The sequence below is a fragment of the Topomyia yanbarensis genome, chromosome 3 (assembly GCF_030247195.1).
Source record: "Topomyia yanbarensis strain Yona2022 chromosome 3, ASM3024719v1, whole genome shotgun sequence".
Taxonomy (NCBI): domain Eukaryota; kingdom Metazoa; phylum Arthropoda; class Insecta; order Diptera; family Culicidae; genus Topomyia; species Topomyia yanbarensis.
The window spans coordinates 298,424,026-298,440,292 of NC_080672.1; the positions used below are offsets into that span (position 1 = coordinate 298,424,026).

Below are 16,267 nucleotides of genomic sequence, written 5' to 3' on the forward strand. Positions count from 1 at the left end.
TTTTGATATCAAGCATCAAATTGAAATCTTATTTTGATATCAGTTTATACTTTTTCAGATATGACATCATATTTTGATCTCATTTTGATGTGCTTACATTTAAAAAAAAAAAAAGTTTGTTTCTATTTCTTTGACAAACATCAACTTGATTACTTATTTTGTTATCAATGAAATATTTCACCATCTCAATTAGTTTTCAATTTGATTTCACTGATAGCATAAATAGTTTTTTGTTTGATGTCATAGTGCAATTTTTCTGCTTTCGATTTTGATCTTTTAACCGTTAAAACGACCAAAATGATAACAACCTGAGCAATCATTCCCTACTACATCACAACATCAAGTTTAGTTCTCAATTTGATATCAGACTCTGCTCGGGTACCGTTAGGGATAAAACAATAATGCAGTTGTTTTATTTATATCGTGCTTACAAACGCTCCAATACACGCCAAATACGTTAAATGAGTGGTTGAGTATTTACGGTAAACACACTACAAAAATTGAGCAAAAGTAAGTTTTTTTTCAAATTGGTATGAATAGGATATTAAATGATGTTCGATCATGAAAATATCACTATTATGTAGTCTAAGAATTAACCTTTATGAATTGTATGCGTTTCTTTCTATCCTTGCGATGTATAAATTGTACATTGGGGATCAAGCCTTACTTCTCGACCTAGGAGATTTGAAACACCTTATTTCAACTCTCCTCGATGATGAACTTCTAGTCTTCTGGTAATGTTATAATCACATTAACGTTCCTAAACAAATAATAATAATCAAGATTCTTCTTTCCTGAATTGACAAGTGATCAACGTTCTCAATTTATTAGATCTACGTAATTTAAAACCACGGAATATGCATTTGTTCTAATTGTTTACTCCTATCAGCTTCTGAAGCTTGGAGCGAAGTGACCATAATTCAAAATGAACCAAATACTTCCGATATGAATACCAAATTACCTATTTTCATAAACCCGTACCACTTTTAGCCATAAATAATATCACTGGTCATAGCAAAAAAAATATTAAAGAATGCAGAGTGTTCTAGGGGAAGTAGTTGGAAAATAATACATAACCAAATATATGAAAAAATGGGTATCAAATTTCTTGATTTTACAATTATAGTTAATTTGTGGTTAGGTAAAGTATGTTACTGGTATCACTGTTGGGATAAGTTCAGAAATTCCTGCATTTGTTATTAAAACCTATCATTATTTTCAAAAAAGTCAGTTTATACGTAGATATACACTGTGAAAAAAATGTCATTTTAAGGAATTATCTTAGTGTGAACGAATAAAAATGACACAATTGTAACATTTGATGCTTTAGAAAATGTTTTTATATTTTAAGTAATTGGTTACTTGCTGTTTCAACTTACCTCGGTATGAGGAGAGTTGAAACAAAGAGAACACTGTTAATGAATATATAGATGCTTTGTTATTGATTTGTACCAGTTATTCTGATGTAATTTGATAAAGCATAAACAGAAGTGGGAAATTTAAAAATAAAGAATCAACGAGTTTAGTTTTTGTCGATTTATCTAACAAAAACAAAAAATTTTTCAACCCTCCTCGGTCTCCCCTATGTACCTTGTTATTTCCTCAATGTGTGTTCCTCAATGATGTGCGAGTTCAGGGTATCAGCGATATTTAAGTATGTTAATTTTTTGTTCAAACTTGAATGCTATGGAACTGTAACTACAAGAACAAAAAGGAGAATGAGTTTACCGAGAGTGTCGATACTTGGGCATGGCGTAGAAACCTTCTAGCATACCGAAAAAAATCCGTTCACAAATTCATGAACAAAAGGTCACGATTTCGTGAACCGATTTATGACAACCGTAACCAAGTTCATGAAATTATAAATAATAAACCTTGTATTCATGACACAGTATACATGGCGTTGTTTAGTTTTTGTTGTGACCCTTGTTCATGATTTGGGAATACACAGCCGACAGTCAAACGTTGTTCATGATTTCAAGAGCTTATTCGTGATTCTTGTGATTTCTCATCGCGTTACCGTGTTATTTTATTTATGAGTTTTCTATCGCATTTTTCTGTCAGACTAGCGTGATTAAAGTTCATGATTTCAGGATCTTAGTTGCGATTTTCGTAATTTCTATTCACGTTATCGTGATATTTTAGTCATGAGTAGAGTGATTCATGTTCATGTTTTCAGGATCTTAGTCACAATTTTAGATATTTTTGTCACGAGTTGTGTTATTTGTGTTCATGATTTCATGATATTAGTAACGATTTTTATAATTTCTGTGCATGTTATCGTGATATTTTATTTTAGATATTACTTTCAATGAGTAATGGAACTCATGTTCATGGTGTCTGTAGTTTTATTACGGTATTCGTCAGGCACTCATATGAATAAATAAGTCTGGATAATTTACCACTCCGAAAATAAAAACTCACATTTTCACACGAAAAGTTATTGATACTCACACAACTTCTCCGGATACATTAAATCGCCGAAGAATGAGCGAATAAGTTTGTCATTGTATCCTTTTTGCGCTCGCTGCCTTGCTGGTACTATTCCAAAACAAGTCTAACGTACTTCTCTGGCAGTATTCGCGATATTTGTGGAGACGGAGAATTTTGCGACTCACTCGCAGAAAAGTTGAACATCGGATAAGCTGCCTCTCGCGTGAGTGAGCGAGAATTGCAATGCCGGGTATTCGTAAATACTCTTCGCCTTATTGTGATTTATCATTTTTTGGTTACTATCGGTTTTTTTTTTCTCGGAATAACGTGACAATATGAACTGGTTCTTAAATATGTGACTGATTTGCAATATCTTGTGAACTATATCACGCACAATATTTGAGGTTCTCAAAACAGCTTCCGTTTTCTGTCCGGACATCCTTATCAAATGAATAACCGTTATGTATCCGACGCGATACCCGGGTACCTTTTTAGGTATCAATTAATGAAATTCCCATATTTTATCCATAGCTGGAAATCGAAACTTTGTGACATCGTAGAACTTCACGAAGTCAAGCTTTTGGGTTAATAATATTGTTGATATAGTAAGAGGGGAGTGAGTAGGAGCTCCTAAATTTTTATACTACGTAACAGGCCGACGTGGGTACCCGGGTACCCACAAAACTAAAATGCCCATAACTAAGCTAATATCCAACCGATTTCGATACTTTTGGGTGTTTTGGGTTCAGGAACTCATCCACTTTTGGACTTGGTAAAAATGAATCGGGTTACTTCATTCGGTTCCCGAGAATCCGGGTTACTTCTTTCGGTTCCCGAGAATTTGGGTTTTCAGAAGCAGGTCCCAGTGCTGGGATACTATTTGCGAACTTCAATGGAATACTAGCAACATGGGTATCAAAATTCTTGGAATTGCATCAGTAGGCTGTATCTCATGGTTTTGGAACCATTTGGTGATTTGACCCCGGAATGGACATCGTAGCAGGTTCCCGTGGGGCCGTGAGTGGCCATTCCATTCCAATTCCATTTTTCAGATTGCCATAGGGTCCCGTAACAATAAAAAACAGACTTTCGAGACAATTTGAAGAGTTTTGATACTCACATTGTTAGGACATTATTAAAATTTACAAATCATACCCTAGTACTCTAACATTACTCCGGAAAATCCGGATTACCAAGAACCAGATCCATTCTTCCGGTTCTATTTTAAGTGGACGAGTTCCCGAATCCAAAACATCTAAAAGTGTCCAAATCGGTTACAGGAAGCTATAGTTATGAGCATTTCAATTTGTGGGTACCCGGGTACCCTCTTTGGCCTGTTAAAGGTGTTTTTTTGCTGGACACATAACTGTTAAAATTAAAACTTGTTTAAAATTTCTTAACAAGTTGAAAATTTTCGGCAGGGTCCAGACCCCCCGAATCTTCCTTTTTGATCCGCCGCTGGTTTCAAGCGATATTTCAGTGTCGACACATAGTATCTCAAGATCTTGGTTATCGATTCATTGTATGTATGTGCAAATCGTATTGAATATGTGATATACATTTCCATTATTGTATTGAACATAACCAGCCATGGAATCGTAGTTTGGACAAATGAGAAGGGCACAATTGCACCACTAGGTGGATTATAAAAAGGTTTTGTATAGTTGTTTTCATGGATTTTACTCGTTTTTTAATTTAGTTTTTTTTAACTATTTGACAAATTTTAAATATATGATCATTTCATTTAAATCATTTTCGTCATTCAGCATTTCTTTTATTTATTTTGTTCATTTGAGTTCATTTTGCATATTATTCGTTTCATTTTTTGGATTCATTCTGATCAGTTTGTTCCTTTCATGCATTTTATTCGTATTATTCATTAATATTTCTTTTTCATGTAAGGCTAATTACTGTGACTATTATCTTTTATTTGAGCGCTAACAGCTACAAGTATCATCCGTAGAACTGAAGTTATTGCAATTGTTCTGATTGAATTCCATTCAAGCAGTGCTGCCATAAATATTTTCAGTTATCGGTGAAAAATTACATTTTGATATAAATTCGTTGTCGTAAAATATTATTCAAAGCCAATCAATCTTATGTCTGATTACCTTTTCCGTCCAATTGAACTATTGAAAACTTTTCAGGAGATGTTAACTGAAGATCGGAAGGTAAAAATTGAACAGCTTCCAACAATATTAGAATAGGAACCGATCTTGATCAAAACAGGATTTTCGTGTTTCTTTATTCCAACACTTTCAAGGAAACTCAATATAAGGAAGCCTATATGCGCTAGAAAAAAGTTTGGCATGAAAGAGTAAATTTCTATAATATTCATTTTACTTGTTTTATTAATTTCATTATTTTTTTTGTTTTATTTCTATTATTCATTTCATTCATTCTAATAATTTAATTTAATTTATCCATTTTTTATTCAGATTCTTCATTGATATTAATTTTATTAATGACTTTTATTCATTTAATTCACTTTGTTGGTTTAAAACAATTTAATTTATTGTAAAAATTTTAAAAATCTTTTTAGTATTGTCCAATATTCATTTAAGATTATCAAAATTGATTTATTTTTTTTATTAATTTGATTTCATCTTTCCTCTAATTGGGAACCAACTTCGCGTGAGTTCTGTTAACTAATGAATGATCACACAGTGGTACATGTACGTAAGAAATGTTTCATCTCACTGTTAGGTGGATCAAATCGGTTTTTTTTCCTACAGACATGAAATAATAAAAAAATATAATATAATTCACATGAAATAGTACCTAGTTTACTTGAAGATTTCTGTGTGGTAAAAAATATGTATTTTCTTATTTTTCAAATCAAATATAGGATTTGATTGGATATCGAATTGAAAGAAACTGCCTTACTTCATCTAACACCGCGCTCAGACGAGCTGTCATAATATCGAGTATCTGCATAACAAAGGCCTGAAGGGTAACTCATGTGTACAAAAAATCAGCCCTACGAGGTTGTGTACAGTTTAAGTTTATCAGGTGCAAGTGATCCCAAATTCAGCACATTTATCGTAAACCGAAATCCAATTGACAAAATTGGTTTAATGAGATAAACTTATTAACACATTCATGCCCATGTTGTTTGTCGATAACAACGTTTTTAAACAGCACAAAAACAAATAAGGCTAATAAATGTGACAATTGATTTTCATTTGAGTAATAACAGTTACAAGGATCGGCTCTAGAACTGAAGTTATTGCAATTATCGGCCGATTTCTTCACCCTCGCTTAGCGCTTTTGCCAAGTTTAAACCTACTGGTGAACCTGGTTTAAAAGTTAAGCGAGGGTGACGAAATCGGCCCTTAGTCTGATTGGATTCCGATGGAGCAGTGCTACCAGGGACCGTTTACGTTGATGACGGTAAATGAATTTTTCATATATCTTCGTTATGTTGTAATATTACTGAAAACTGATAAAACTTATTAATTTAGACTGTCTTTGGCTACGTTTTCCACGTAAGTGGCCTATTGTAAATATTCTAGGAGAATTGCATTGCGCATTGAAAGATAAAAATAGAGCAGCTTCTAGCACTGCGATGGAAGCATCGATTTTTATGAAAAAAAGGCTTTTCGTGTTTCTAGATCCCACCATTTTCAAGGAAAAATAGTTTTGAAATCCTACCTGCACTAGAAAAAAGTTGGGTATGAAGGAGTTAATCAAATTGTGTCCTAAAATTGACATTACGTTAAAGGTGAAATAGGAGCCCTATTGCTAGTATTACAAAAAAATTCAAACCAACAACAGAACATATAGGCACTAGTTACAACAAAAACTTGCTGGCTATCTTGGGTTGCATTTAGTGAGTATCTGATGCGGCGTATAAGTTTGGATGACTTTCTTGATAATAAATTCCATCACTTCAGCCTTTTTATAGAAGGGCGCCTAATATTTGAAGGTTAGCCTAATGTGCCCCCGGTAACGCAATAAAAATGGCACTGCAATAGGCGCGATAGCAACAGCACGAATTCACTACATAGAATAAAACTAAATTTATACAACTGTCGTTCCCATGATTTATTGCTTATTTGATAAGATAGATAGGCTCCGATAACAATGAATTCATCGCTGTTCAGCGCAAGAATGTGTACCCTAGATGAGTACTTTATCTCCGACACCCACAACGCACTAGCACCGATGTTTGAGATACCGTTGCTGGTTACGCTAAGCGGTGACGCTGCCCCACCAATACTGACATGTTGGAAGATTGCCGCACCTATTCCGCAATCGATTTAATGGTTTGGTCGATAAAGTTGTTCCATGCGATATTCCACTTGTGCTTCGCTTCGACCTTCTCCGCCTTGCTCATGGCACTATATTCTATGGAATTCAGGGCAAGTTTCTTCAACAGCCGTAGGTCCTGCCGGGCTGAAGCCAACCCGAGAAACGCGATGTAGAAGTCGTGGGATAGTGGCGAGGCACACCAGAAAGCTGGATCATCCGATGAGATCACTACCGGGTAGTTGTCGGAGAAATAGTACGAGCCCGGATGATTTCGGAAGTCGTCGACCAGCTTCAGCACCTGGTTGGAGATCGGGTTCAGTTCGATGCAAATGTTTCGCTTTTTTATTTCCTCTAGCACCCGGGGATGTTTGATGGCGGCGAAGCCGTGACCGATTCGTTTCGTTCCCAGCAGTATGGCGTCGATCTGTTGGGAGTAGAAGGGGAACTATTAGGTCAATTCTTCATGAAATGGCAGCAGGTTGGGTGGTTCGGTATTTAGGGAAGATTACACATCAAGTTTACTTTACCCATCAAATGCGGCTTATCACGATGTAGAATGTTGGATATGTCTACATGATAATGAACATGATAACTTGCTTGTAACTATAAGTATCGCTAATGTTGCTGGTTTTGAATCGCAAATGCTGATAGCTCTTTTTGTAGTAAAAAATTCGATTAAGTTTGATTATTATCAGTGGAAAGATAAGATTATCTTTCAGTGCATTTTCAAGTATCGTAATTAATCTTTTAGTGTTGCCTACTTCTTAAAAGCATTATTGTAATCATGTTAAGAGCATTGCAAGGGCGTTAAATTTTATTTTCAAATATATTTTCTAAGTAAAATAATATAGCTTCTAAAACCGATCACTGGAATTACGTTATTTTCTAGTTTAGTCTTACCAACGATTTGTTTCAATCCGACTATGCATAACCCTTCAAACGCGCAATCTAGATCAAAACATTCCGCAAAGTTCGATCCACGTTTGATGCTTATCAGCACTGGGTTGTAAATAGCCACTTCCACAATCTTTCCGAAAAAAGCAGGAGCTGGATATTGTTTGTAGCTTACCAACCTTATCGCTTCGTTTATTGTTCGTTAGAATATTAAAAAAGGCCATTTGAAACCAGAAATCATATTGGTCATATTGAAATGTCAACATGTGGTGAAATAAATAGGCGTTCAGACAACGTTATCTTAAAGCGAGTTAGATAATGGCGCATTGGTAACAATTCGGAGTATACACTTAAAACTATTTTTGAAAGAGGTGAAAAATAAGCAAAAATGCAATGGTTGTCCGTAATAGAGATAGGTGAACCACTTTGGATATCACATTCTAGCAGTTTAACTTTAAATGAAGCTTTTAAAAACTGTTTTTTGTCGTTATATCATGGATGAATAGGTAAATGAAGTGATAGGTGAACCACTAGGAATATATATTTTTCACTTTCAATTTTGCTGATATTTGGCCAACATTCTTTCCGTATATGCATAAACAAAAGCTGAAAGATTCCCGGGGATTGACTGGTAATCAGTAAATCATTTTCATTTCCACATTCGCATCGATCATGTTTGAAATACATTACGAAGACTGACGTTTTACCTTTCTCCTATGGAAAGGCTATGCAATCACTTTGAAAACCGACTTTCTAATCGAGGCCCGGATGGCTGAGTCTCTTATACCATTCGACTCAGTTCGTCGAGTTCGGCAAATGTCGGTTACTCGGACCGACAAATTTGCATCTACTTAATATATCTGATCAGAATTGATACATCGAGACATTTAATTTAGTAACACCCAACTATGCGTAAGAAAATATGAAACAATTTTGAACAAATTCTGTCTTGAGAACATCGAAAGGAATATATTTCGATTTTGGCCAATTTTGTTTGTTTCTGTTTATGTACAATTTAAATGTTGTGTCGTTTTAGGGTGCGTGTGGAAACCACGTGATGTATTTGGTTATGCGTCATAATCACTTTACTCGCTCCACTCTCGGTTACCCGGGCCACTTTACGGGTCGGACCCGATTATTCGGGTAAAATGATTCGATTATCCGGGTGTTTCGAAAAAGATTCAAATTTCAACTAGAATGTCTGATTATAGTGCTAATTCGATCATTGCAGTCAACGAAACTTTTTTTAGGGGGGTCTAGGGTTAACCTCCTCACGAATTTTGACGCACCTCGAAAAAAGCTTATATATGGGTTATTCCGTGCAAAGTGGCAAAAAACCATAACTTGGAATCGACCTTCACGAATTGGAACCAGTTTTGAATAAATTGTTCATCTAGAGCCAATATATGATATCCTAAATTATTGTGTCAATTTTAACCACTTCCATGGGAACACTCCTAATTTTAACAAATTGTTTAAAAAAAGTTGTTCTTCAGATTATATCTCTGGTACTCTAGGCACTAGAAGCAATCAGAGAGATGATTTTTGCAGGATTTGTTTAATGAATTTGGAAAAATGTTAGTTTTTACGGCAGTGTTGCTAAATGTGCAACTTTTTAGTTTTAAACTAAAAGTACATTTTTCTTGTAATTCACATATCGGTTACTGCAGGCCTTTTTACACATAAAATGTCATTATACTTGCTCGGTCGGTTTCTGACACTCGCTTGGATAATGACATGCTGTTCAGAATTCTGATTGGATACTTTCTAGGATTCTGAACTAAGTTTTCTTAGCAAAGATTATGATTTTTTCAAGATGCTGATAGAATCATGTTCCTGTTTTCAATGAAATCCGGTGTGAAATTCTGATGAATATCCTGCTTTGAGTTCCAGTGGACTTTGACACAATATTACTCTTCTTCTATTACACTAGTTTACAAATTTTGGGATTAATTGCATGAAGTTAAGAAAAAAGGTGTTTTCTAAGTCAATTTTGGGTCGCTGAGCACGAAAATAATATCCATTTTCTTTTTCAAAAAACCGTTTTTGGTATTTTTTGAAAAAAGGTGTTTTTGAGTACTTTTTGGTCAATATCTCAGGAACAAATTTTCCGATTAACACAAACGACTCACCATTCGATATTGATGTGCCCATTCCAAAATTGTGTAACATGTTAGGATAAAATATCAACAATTTAGGGTTAAGAGCAACCAAAGTCAAAAAAGTAGTGTTTGGTAAAATTACTAATTTTTAGTTGATTTTTCATAAAAAAAATAAATCAGCAAAAAAATCTTTTAAAATTGTATGTGACAGACAAACTTCTCGCGTGAATTTTAAGCCTAAGATCATGAAAATCCGACAAAAACTGGTTATGTTATTAAGCACCGAGTGAAAATTGCTCTGTTTTTCACATATCTCTTTGGGTCTTAAATAAGATTACACTAGTTTACAAGAAAAATGAAGTTACGAGAAAAAGTGTTTTCTAGATTAATTTTGGGTCGCTGAATATGAAAATAATACTCTATTTCTCTTTCAAAGAAGTTCGAGTTTAAAAAAACATTTTTTCTTGGGTTCCGCTTTTTTGTTTTTGCTTTTTTTTACAGAAAAATAATTTTGCATAATTTCAGAATCTAATGTGACAGATTTTAATAATTTTAAGGTAATCGCGATAAACTAAGAAGAAAGGTGTTTCCTCAGTTAATTTTGGATAGCTGTATACAAAAACCAAGTCCATTTTTTTCAAAGAAGCATTTGCAAGATATCTTTGAAAAAGGTGTTTTTGGGCACTATTTTAGTTATTTGTCAATATCTTGTTCAAATAGGATCCGATCGAAACAGTTCGAACTGCGTTTAGTCAATAACGGTTTGTCAGGAATTTCCTTTCAAAGAGAATTGGCTTTTAAGCCGCAATCGTGTGTTTGTCGAGAAATGTACATTTATTATGATTACAATCGACAAAAGTAAAAAAAGTCTAATGTTCGACCTTTTTTAAAAAATGCATATTTCTAGTAATTTTTTTTATAATAAATGAAGGACAAAAGAAAATTCTTTTATAATCTAATGAAATAAATATTCTTTTTGCATACATTCTAAGCCAATGGTCACAAAAATCGGATGAAAATGTAGATGGTATGAAGCACTGAGTGAAAATTATAACTTTTTATTTTTCGCACAATCATACTTTTGGCTGAAATAATCTTCTATACTTGATAGTTATTGTTTGTATTGGGTACTGTCTTCTCGAGCTTGCATCAATCCATCCTGCGGCATTTGAATGGTTTTGGATTTTTAATTGTACAACTAAGTGCTCTTTTTAAAATGTGAAAATATCGTTGGAAAAGTTTTGTTTTGTCTGTGGTGAGTACATATTTTACGAATTAAAGGAATTTTCGCCTTCTGCTTCAACAGGCTTCACAGCAGATTCTCAGTTCACAGAATATTACGTGGCTAGTGCTACGATCCCACTGAAACTCCTTTCCGATAGGGACTCGAATATTTGACGACTGGCTCATGAGACCAGCGCTACACCCTCTGAACCGCCGCACCAGGGCAGGGTCCGCTAAAATCATAAAATTTCCATTTCGCTCAATGTGCCATAGCATCAACATTTTCCATCCGATGTTACCCAAGTAGCAATTGTAACTTGCTGTAAGTTAGAGATGTTCTACAATTGCAACACAATAGATTTTCACATTTGGTGTGTTCGAAAAATAATTTTAAGCGTATGTCAATGTAACATATCGCTGTTGATCTGCACTATACGTCCGAGATAAACCTCATACATGATCTAAAACGCCATTATCAGTTGTGAAACTGGTCAGAGCCAGTGCCGCGTTTCAAAAGAAGTCAAACAAATTGCACAAAAAATTTCGAAATTGAGAGATGATGAAGCTTTTCTTTGGAACATACACACCTAGAAAAAACAGTGTAAATTTACGTCTCCTAACCCTGACATATACGAGCATCTAAAATGACTTAGTTTTACGTTTGATTTTAATTTTACATGACGTTTAATTTCGTAAATCATGTAATTTTACTCCACATACAGCGTTTGTTCTGAATGGTAGGAAGTGTAATTTTATGTTATTGCGCATGTAAAGTATATGTTTCATGTAAAATTAAACGGAACACGGTAATGTTCCGTCATTTCGTAAATTACGTTGACGCAATTGAAAACATGACACAATTCAACAAACCGTAATTTACGAAATGACAGAACATTACCGTGTTCCATTCAATTTTACATGAAACATATACTTTACATGCGCAATGACATAAAATTACACTTCCTACCATTCAGAACAAACGCTGTATGTGGAGTAAAATTATATGATTTACGAAATTAAACGTCATGTAAAATTAAAATCAAACGTAAAACTAAGTCATTTTTGATGCTCGTATATGTCAGGGTCAGAAGACGTAAATTTACACTATTTTTTCTAGGTGTGTATATAATAGTTGAGTAACTGATCAGAGACAGAGATATGTTGCACCAGCAGTTCAACTAGTTGCATGAATCGTCATGTTCTACAGGAACAGTTCATGTTATTGCTAGTGCAACTTGTATCCGCAATTCAATGTCAAATTACTTGTATTCTTGAGTTTATGTTACAGCTTGTGTGTTTTGCTTATGAAATTTAATGTCATAAGCACATAAACATAAGAAGGTTTAGACGTACAGCCATTTTGAATAAAAACAAAAGCAAATTTAAATTTTTTTGAACTAACTTCTCGCTTATTTCCAATAATATTCAATGAACCTAGAGTGACATTGGTTGAAAATGAGTCTACAAATACTTTGATTGCGCTTTCTTATTAATATTGGCCAAAACTTTGAAAAATTATTTTGGATAAAATTGTAATATGAGATTAAAAATTCAAATTCACAATGGGGCGTAAGAATCTGAGAGGTAGAATAGTGTGTTTCACATAAAAATACAGTTCGTTGTATCTTTCTTGCCTAAAACACAATTTGTTTTTCGGTAAAGAAATCATTTAAAAATGAGTAACTTTTAAAAATGGTCAAAAATGCACTTTTTTAAACTTTGGTCGCTTGCAGCACTAAAAATTTTACATATGATCGACACATATTATATGTTTCAACCTGCATATTGAATAAATTAATTGAATGATTTTGACACGAAATATTGACTAAAAACTACAAAAAGTGCTCAAAAACGAGTTTTTTGAGAAAATCACAAAATCGCTTCTTTGACCAAAAAAATGAATATTTTTTTCGTGTTCAGCGACCAGAAATTAGTCTAAAAAATACTTTTTCTTGAAGCTTCATTTTTCTTGTAGACTAGTTATCCCCTTCAACAATTCATTCCTGCTCAGAATTCCAATGGCATCTTTAACCCATTTGTGCCAATGTTGTTGATATATAACCACGTTTTCAAACGACTATAACTTTTGGTTTACACAACCTATGTTTACAACGACAAGGGAGGCTAATAACTGGGACTAATATCTTTCATTCGAGCAGTAACAGTTATAAATATGATGCGTAGAAAAAAAAGTTATCACAATTAATTTGATTGGGTTCCGCTGAAACAGTGCTGCCAGGGATAGTTTCTGTTAATGGTGAAAGTGAAATTTTGGAATATTTTTGCGTAACCAATATGTAAATATTATTGGAAACTGATAGACTTTCTAATTTAGACTGCCTTCAGCTACCTTTTTCATGAAATTGGACCTGATCGGAAGGTAAATATTGAGCAGCTTCTAGCACTGCGAAAAAGCTCCTATATTCATTAAACCAGGCTTGTCGTGTTTCATGATGCCAACAGTTCTAAGAAAAAAATAGGTTTGGAACCCTATGCGGTAGAAAAAAGTTGGTCGAGAAATGGTTAACAAAATTCTGATAAGACATCCGGCAGTCATTGGAGGCAATTTCAAGCAAAAATGGATGTTAGGCTATGTAAAGAGGGAACCCATTATCTACGTAACCTTCTGGTGACTGGTAAAAAGTTTGTCTTAGAATTCTTGCACAAATAGTTATAAACACATACTGTTAACTCGTTACGAATATGAAAAATAAATGAAAACCAACTTAAAATACAAATCACACCTTGAAATTCTGAGAAATCGACTAGGGTCAAAATAGGTACATTTACATTTACCGTTATAGGAAAATTTAACCAGACCATTTTATTTCCAATTTCTTCGCGTATAAAGCTTATATTCATAAAATAACACAAACAAAGTTTGATTCGATTATCCGGGGTGAGATTTTTTTGAAATCCCCCGATAATCGAGTCCGACTTGTATTTATGATTTCAAATTGACCAATTGGCCTTTTCTCAAACAGAAAGGTTATGTAATCGCTCCAAACATAGACTTTTTCACCAAGGTCCGGAGAGCTGAAGCTTATATACCATTCGACTCAGTTCGACAAGATCGGAAAATGTTTGTGTGTATGTGTGCATGTGGCAAATAATTGTATATGGTATAGTATAGTGTATATAGTACGCCATAACTCAAAATATCGTTGACCAATCGTTTTTAATCCTTTCATGTCCAGGTTTTTTATAAACGACAATGTTTTTAAACAGTTATAACGTTTGGTTTAGGCAAGGCTGTGAACATAACAAGTAAGGTTAATGTTGTTCACAAATTTTTTAACATTATTTATAAACCCCAAAATTTAAAAGTTTAATTGTTTTACCTTGTTACAGTGTCATTGCATGGTACAATTTTGATAAGCCTATTTGAGCGTGTATCTCACTAAAATTTTGGAGAGCCCCAAGATGTGCAATGGATAAAATCAGTCGAAACAAAACCACTGCGCGACGTACTAGAGTCCATCATCATACTCACCAAATTCTCATCCGTACCATAGTTCCAGTTCGTTTCCCCTGCATGGAAGAAAAACTGTATGGCTGGGCTCATTTTAAGTAGTCGCTCGTTGAAATCGACATGCGGTCTGCCCAGATCCTCCTGTCCAACTAGATCGAACCCGGCCACGAACGCTGGGAACTTTTTGTGCAAACTTTCAGCAATATCCATATACCCTTTGAATGCATCATCATCACCCAGCCGATGGGGGGCATATATAAACTTTACGCCAATGAAGTCCGGGTGCGTTTTCTTGAACTTTTCCGACAGGTCGTAGTATATCTGGACTATTTCTTCGGGTCCATAGGTATGATTTTCGAGATCGTATACTGGCGGTAAGACCCCACGAAACTCCAGATAGCTAACGTTATCCGCGTACAGTTCTTCAAGCGATTGGTAAAAGTATTCTTCCCAAACGGGTTTGTAGGTAACGATCGGTTCAAGTGATATAAAAATGTTAGAAAATGTACCCCAAATTTGATTAATGCATTGGTAAGCATTCACTGGATCCGCGTGGTAGAGGCTGAATAAATTTCGAATGTTGTTATTATAGCCCTCATTCCCGATTTCTCTGCGGATCGCGGCCACCGACCGCCATTCGGAACCATTGAGCGGATTGGGTTTGGATTTGGAAAACTGGAACTTTGGTGGATCTGGTCGATCGAAGTCACCGTTCTGCCACAGGTGGTCTTTGTGGGTGGCTTTCACTATTGTTTCCATACTGCCGATCGCCGTATCGTGCGCATGAAGGATTGCTCCTTTAGGCATTTTTTGGATTAGTTGAAACAGAGGAGATGCTTTGATTTTATCCAGCGCCTGGAAGAAATGTCTTGCAGGTGTAAAATCCCGTGGTGTTTTAAATCCAACATCCAATTCAGCTTTTTTCAGCTTCATTATATGACTATTTACTTTCTGTTCATCTTCATTCAGAACTACATCGGATCCAAGAGCACGGTTTTCTTCCTGGTTGATGAACTCTGCACGTTGCACTTGAAATTGCTCGAAAGAAACACGCGACATTTCAATCCAAACTATACTGTAATCACTGAGTTAACGATCCCACCTGATGTATATTCTAGCTGGTACTGAATGAACAGGCACTCGAAGCTGTCGCCGATGGAGGTGCAAAATGCTGACAAGGCAATGTGTTAGACGTATTGGTACCACCGGGTAATCGCGCACAACGGTAGACTCACGCTTTAATGTTGCGATTTTTTTTTCTATTCGTTATCGATATGGTACTAGTCGCGAATCTTGTGCACGAAAAGGCAGCAAATAATGCTTACTCTCACACATAACAGAGCAAACATCTGTTGGCACTTCGGTAGTATCTAGCGACCGAACGAGGCACCACCAATCAGGCACCTGAGAGCTTTTCCCTATAGCCGAACAAGACGTGATAAGGCGAGCCGAACGATTGCGACCGTTACGGTGTGGATTCAAAGCTTAGCTAGGTGGTCGCGAATCGGTTGAGGTTTATAATTTGTACAATTCTATATTACTTTGACATTCTGTCGGCGGCTGTAATGATCAGGAAGTAAAACAGAAGGTACATCGGAACTGTTTTGCGCTGCGTAATGACGTGTTTCGCGTTAATGATTTGTTCTATTCCGAGGCTTGCATTACGAGTCGTTTGAAATCATAGAATATAAACTTACGGGGTTTTTTTTAGTTGATACAGTGGAGAAATAAATACAATAATTTTAAACTAATAATTCTATGGGTAAAATAAAAGTGGAATAGTTTTTCATGTGATGCATTGGATCGAAACAAGTCACATGGATCATATTTTGACTTTAGTGCTGTGCATCTTTTTTAATGAAATAATTTACAAATTCGTTTTCTTCGA

At 35.1% G+C, this 16,267-nt stretch overlaps 1 protein-coding gene across 1 annotated transcript; it reads right to left on the minus strand.

Moving 5' to 3' along the window:
• Positions 1–6,465: 6,465 nt before the first annotated feature.
• Positions 6,466–15,673, minus strand: LOC131692546 (adenosine deaminase 2-like). Its single transcript, XM_058979655.1, has 2 exons — positions 14,401–15,673; positions 6,466–7,111 (listed from the first exon to the last, which is right to left on the minus strand). The coding sequence occupies exons 1-2, from the start codon at positions 15,436–15,438 to the stop codon at positions 6,680–6,682; spliced, it is 1,470 nt and encodes a 489-aa protein (XP_058835638.1). The 5' UTR covers positions 15,439–15,673; the 3' UTR covers positions 6,466–6,679.
• Positions 15,674–16,267: the final 594 nt, after the last annotated feature.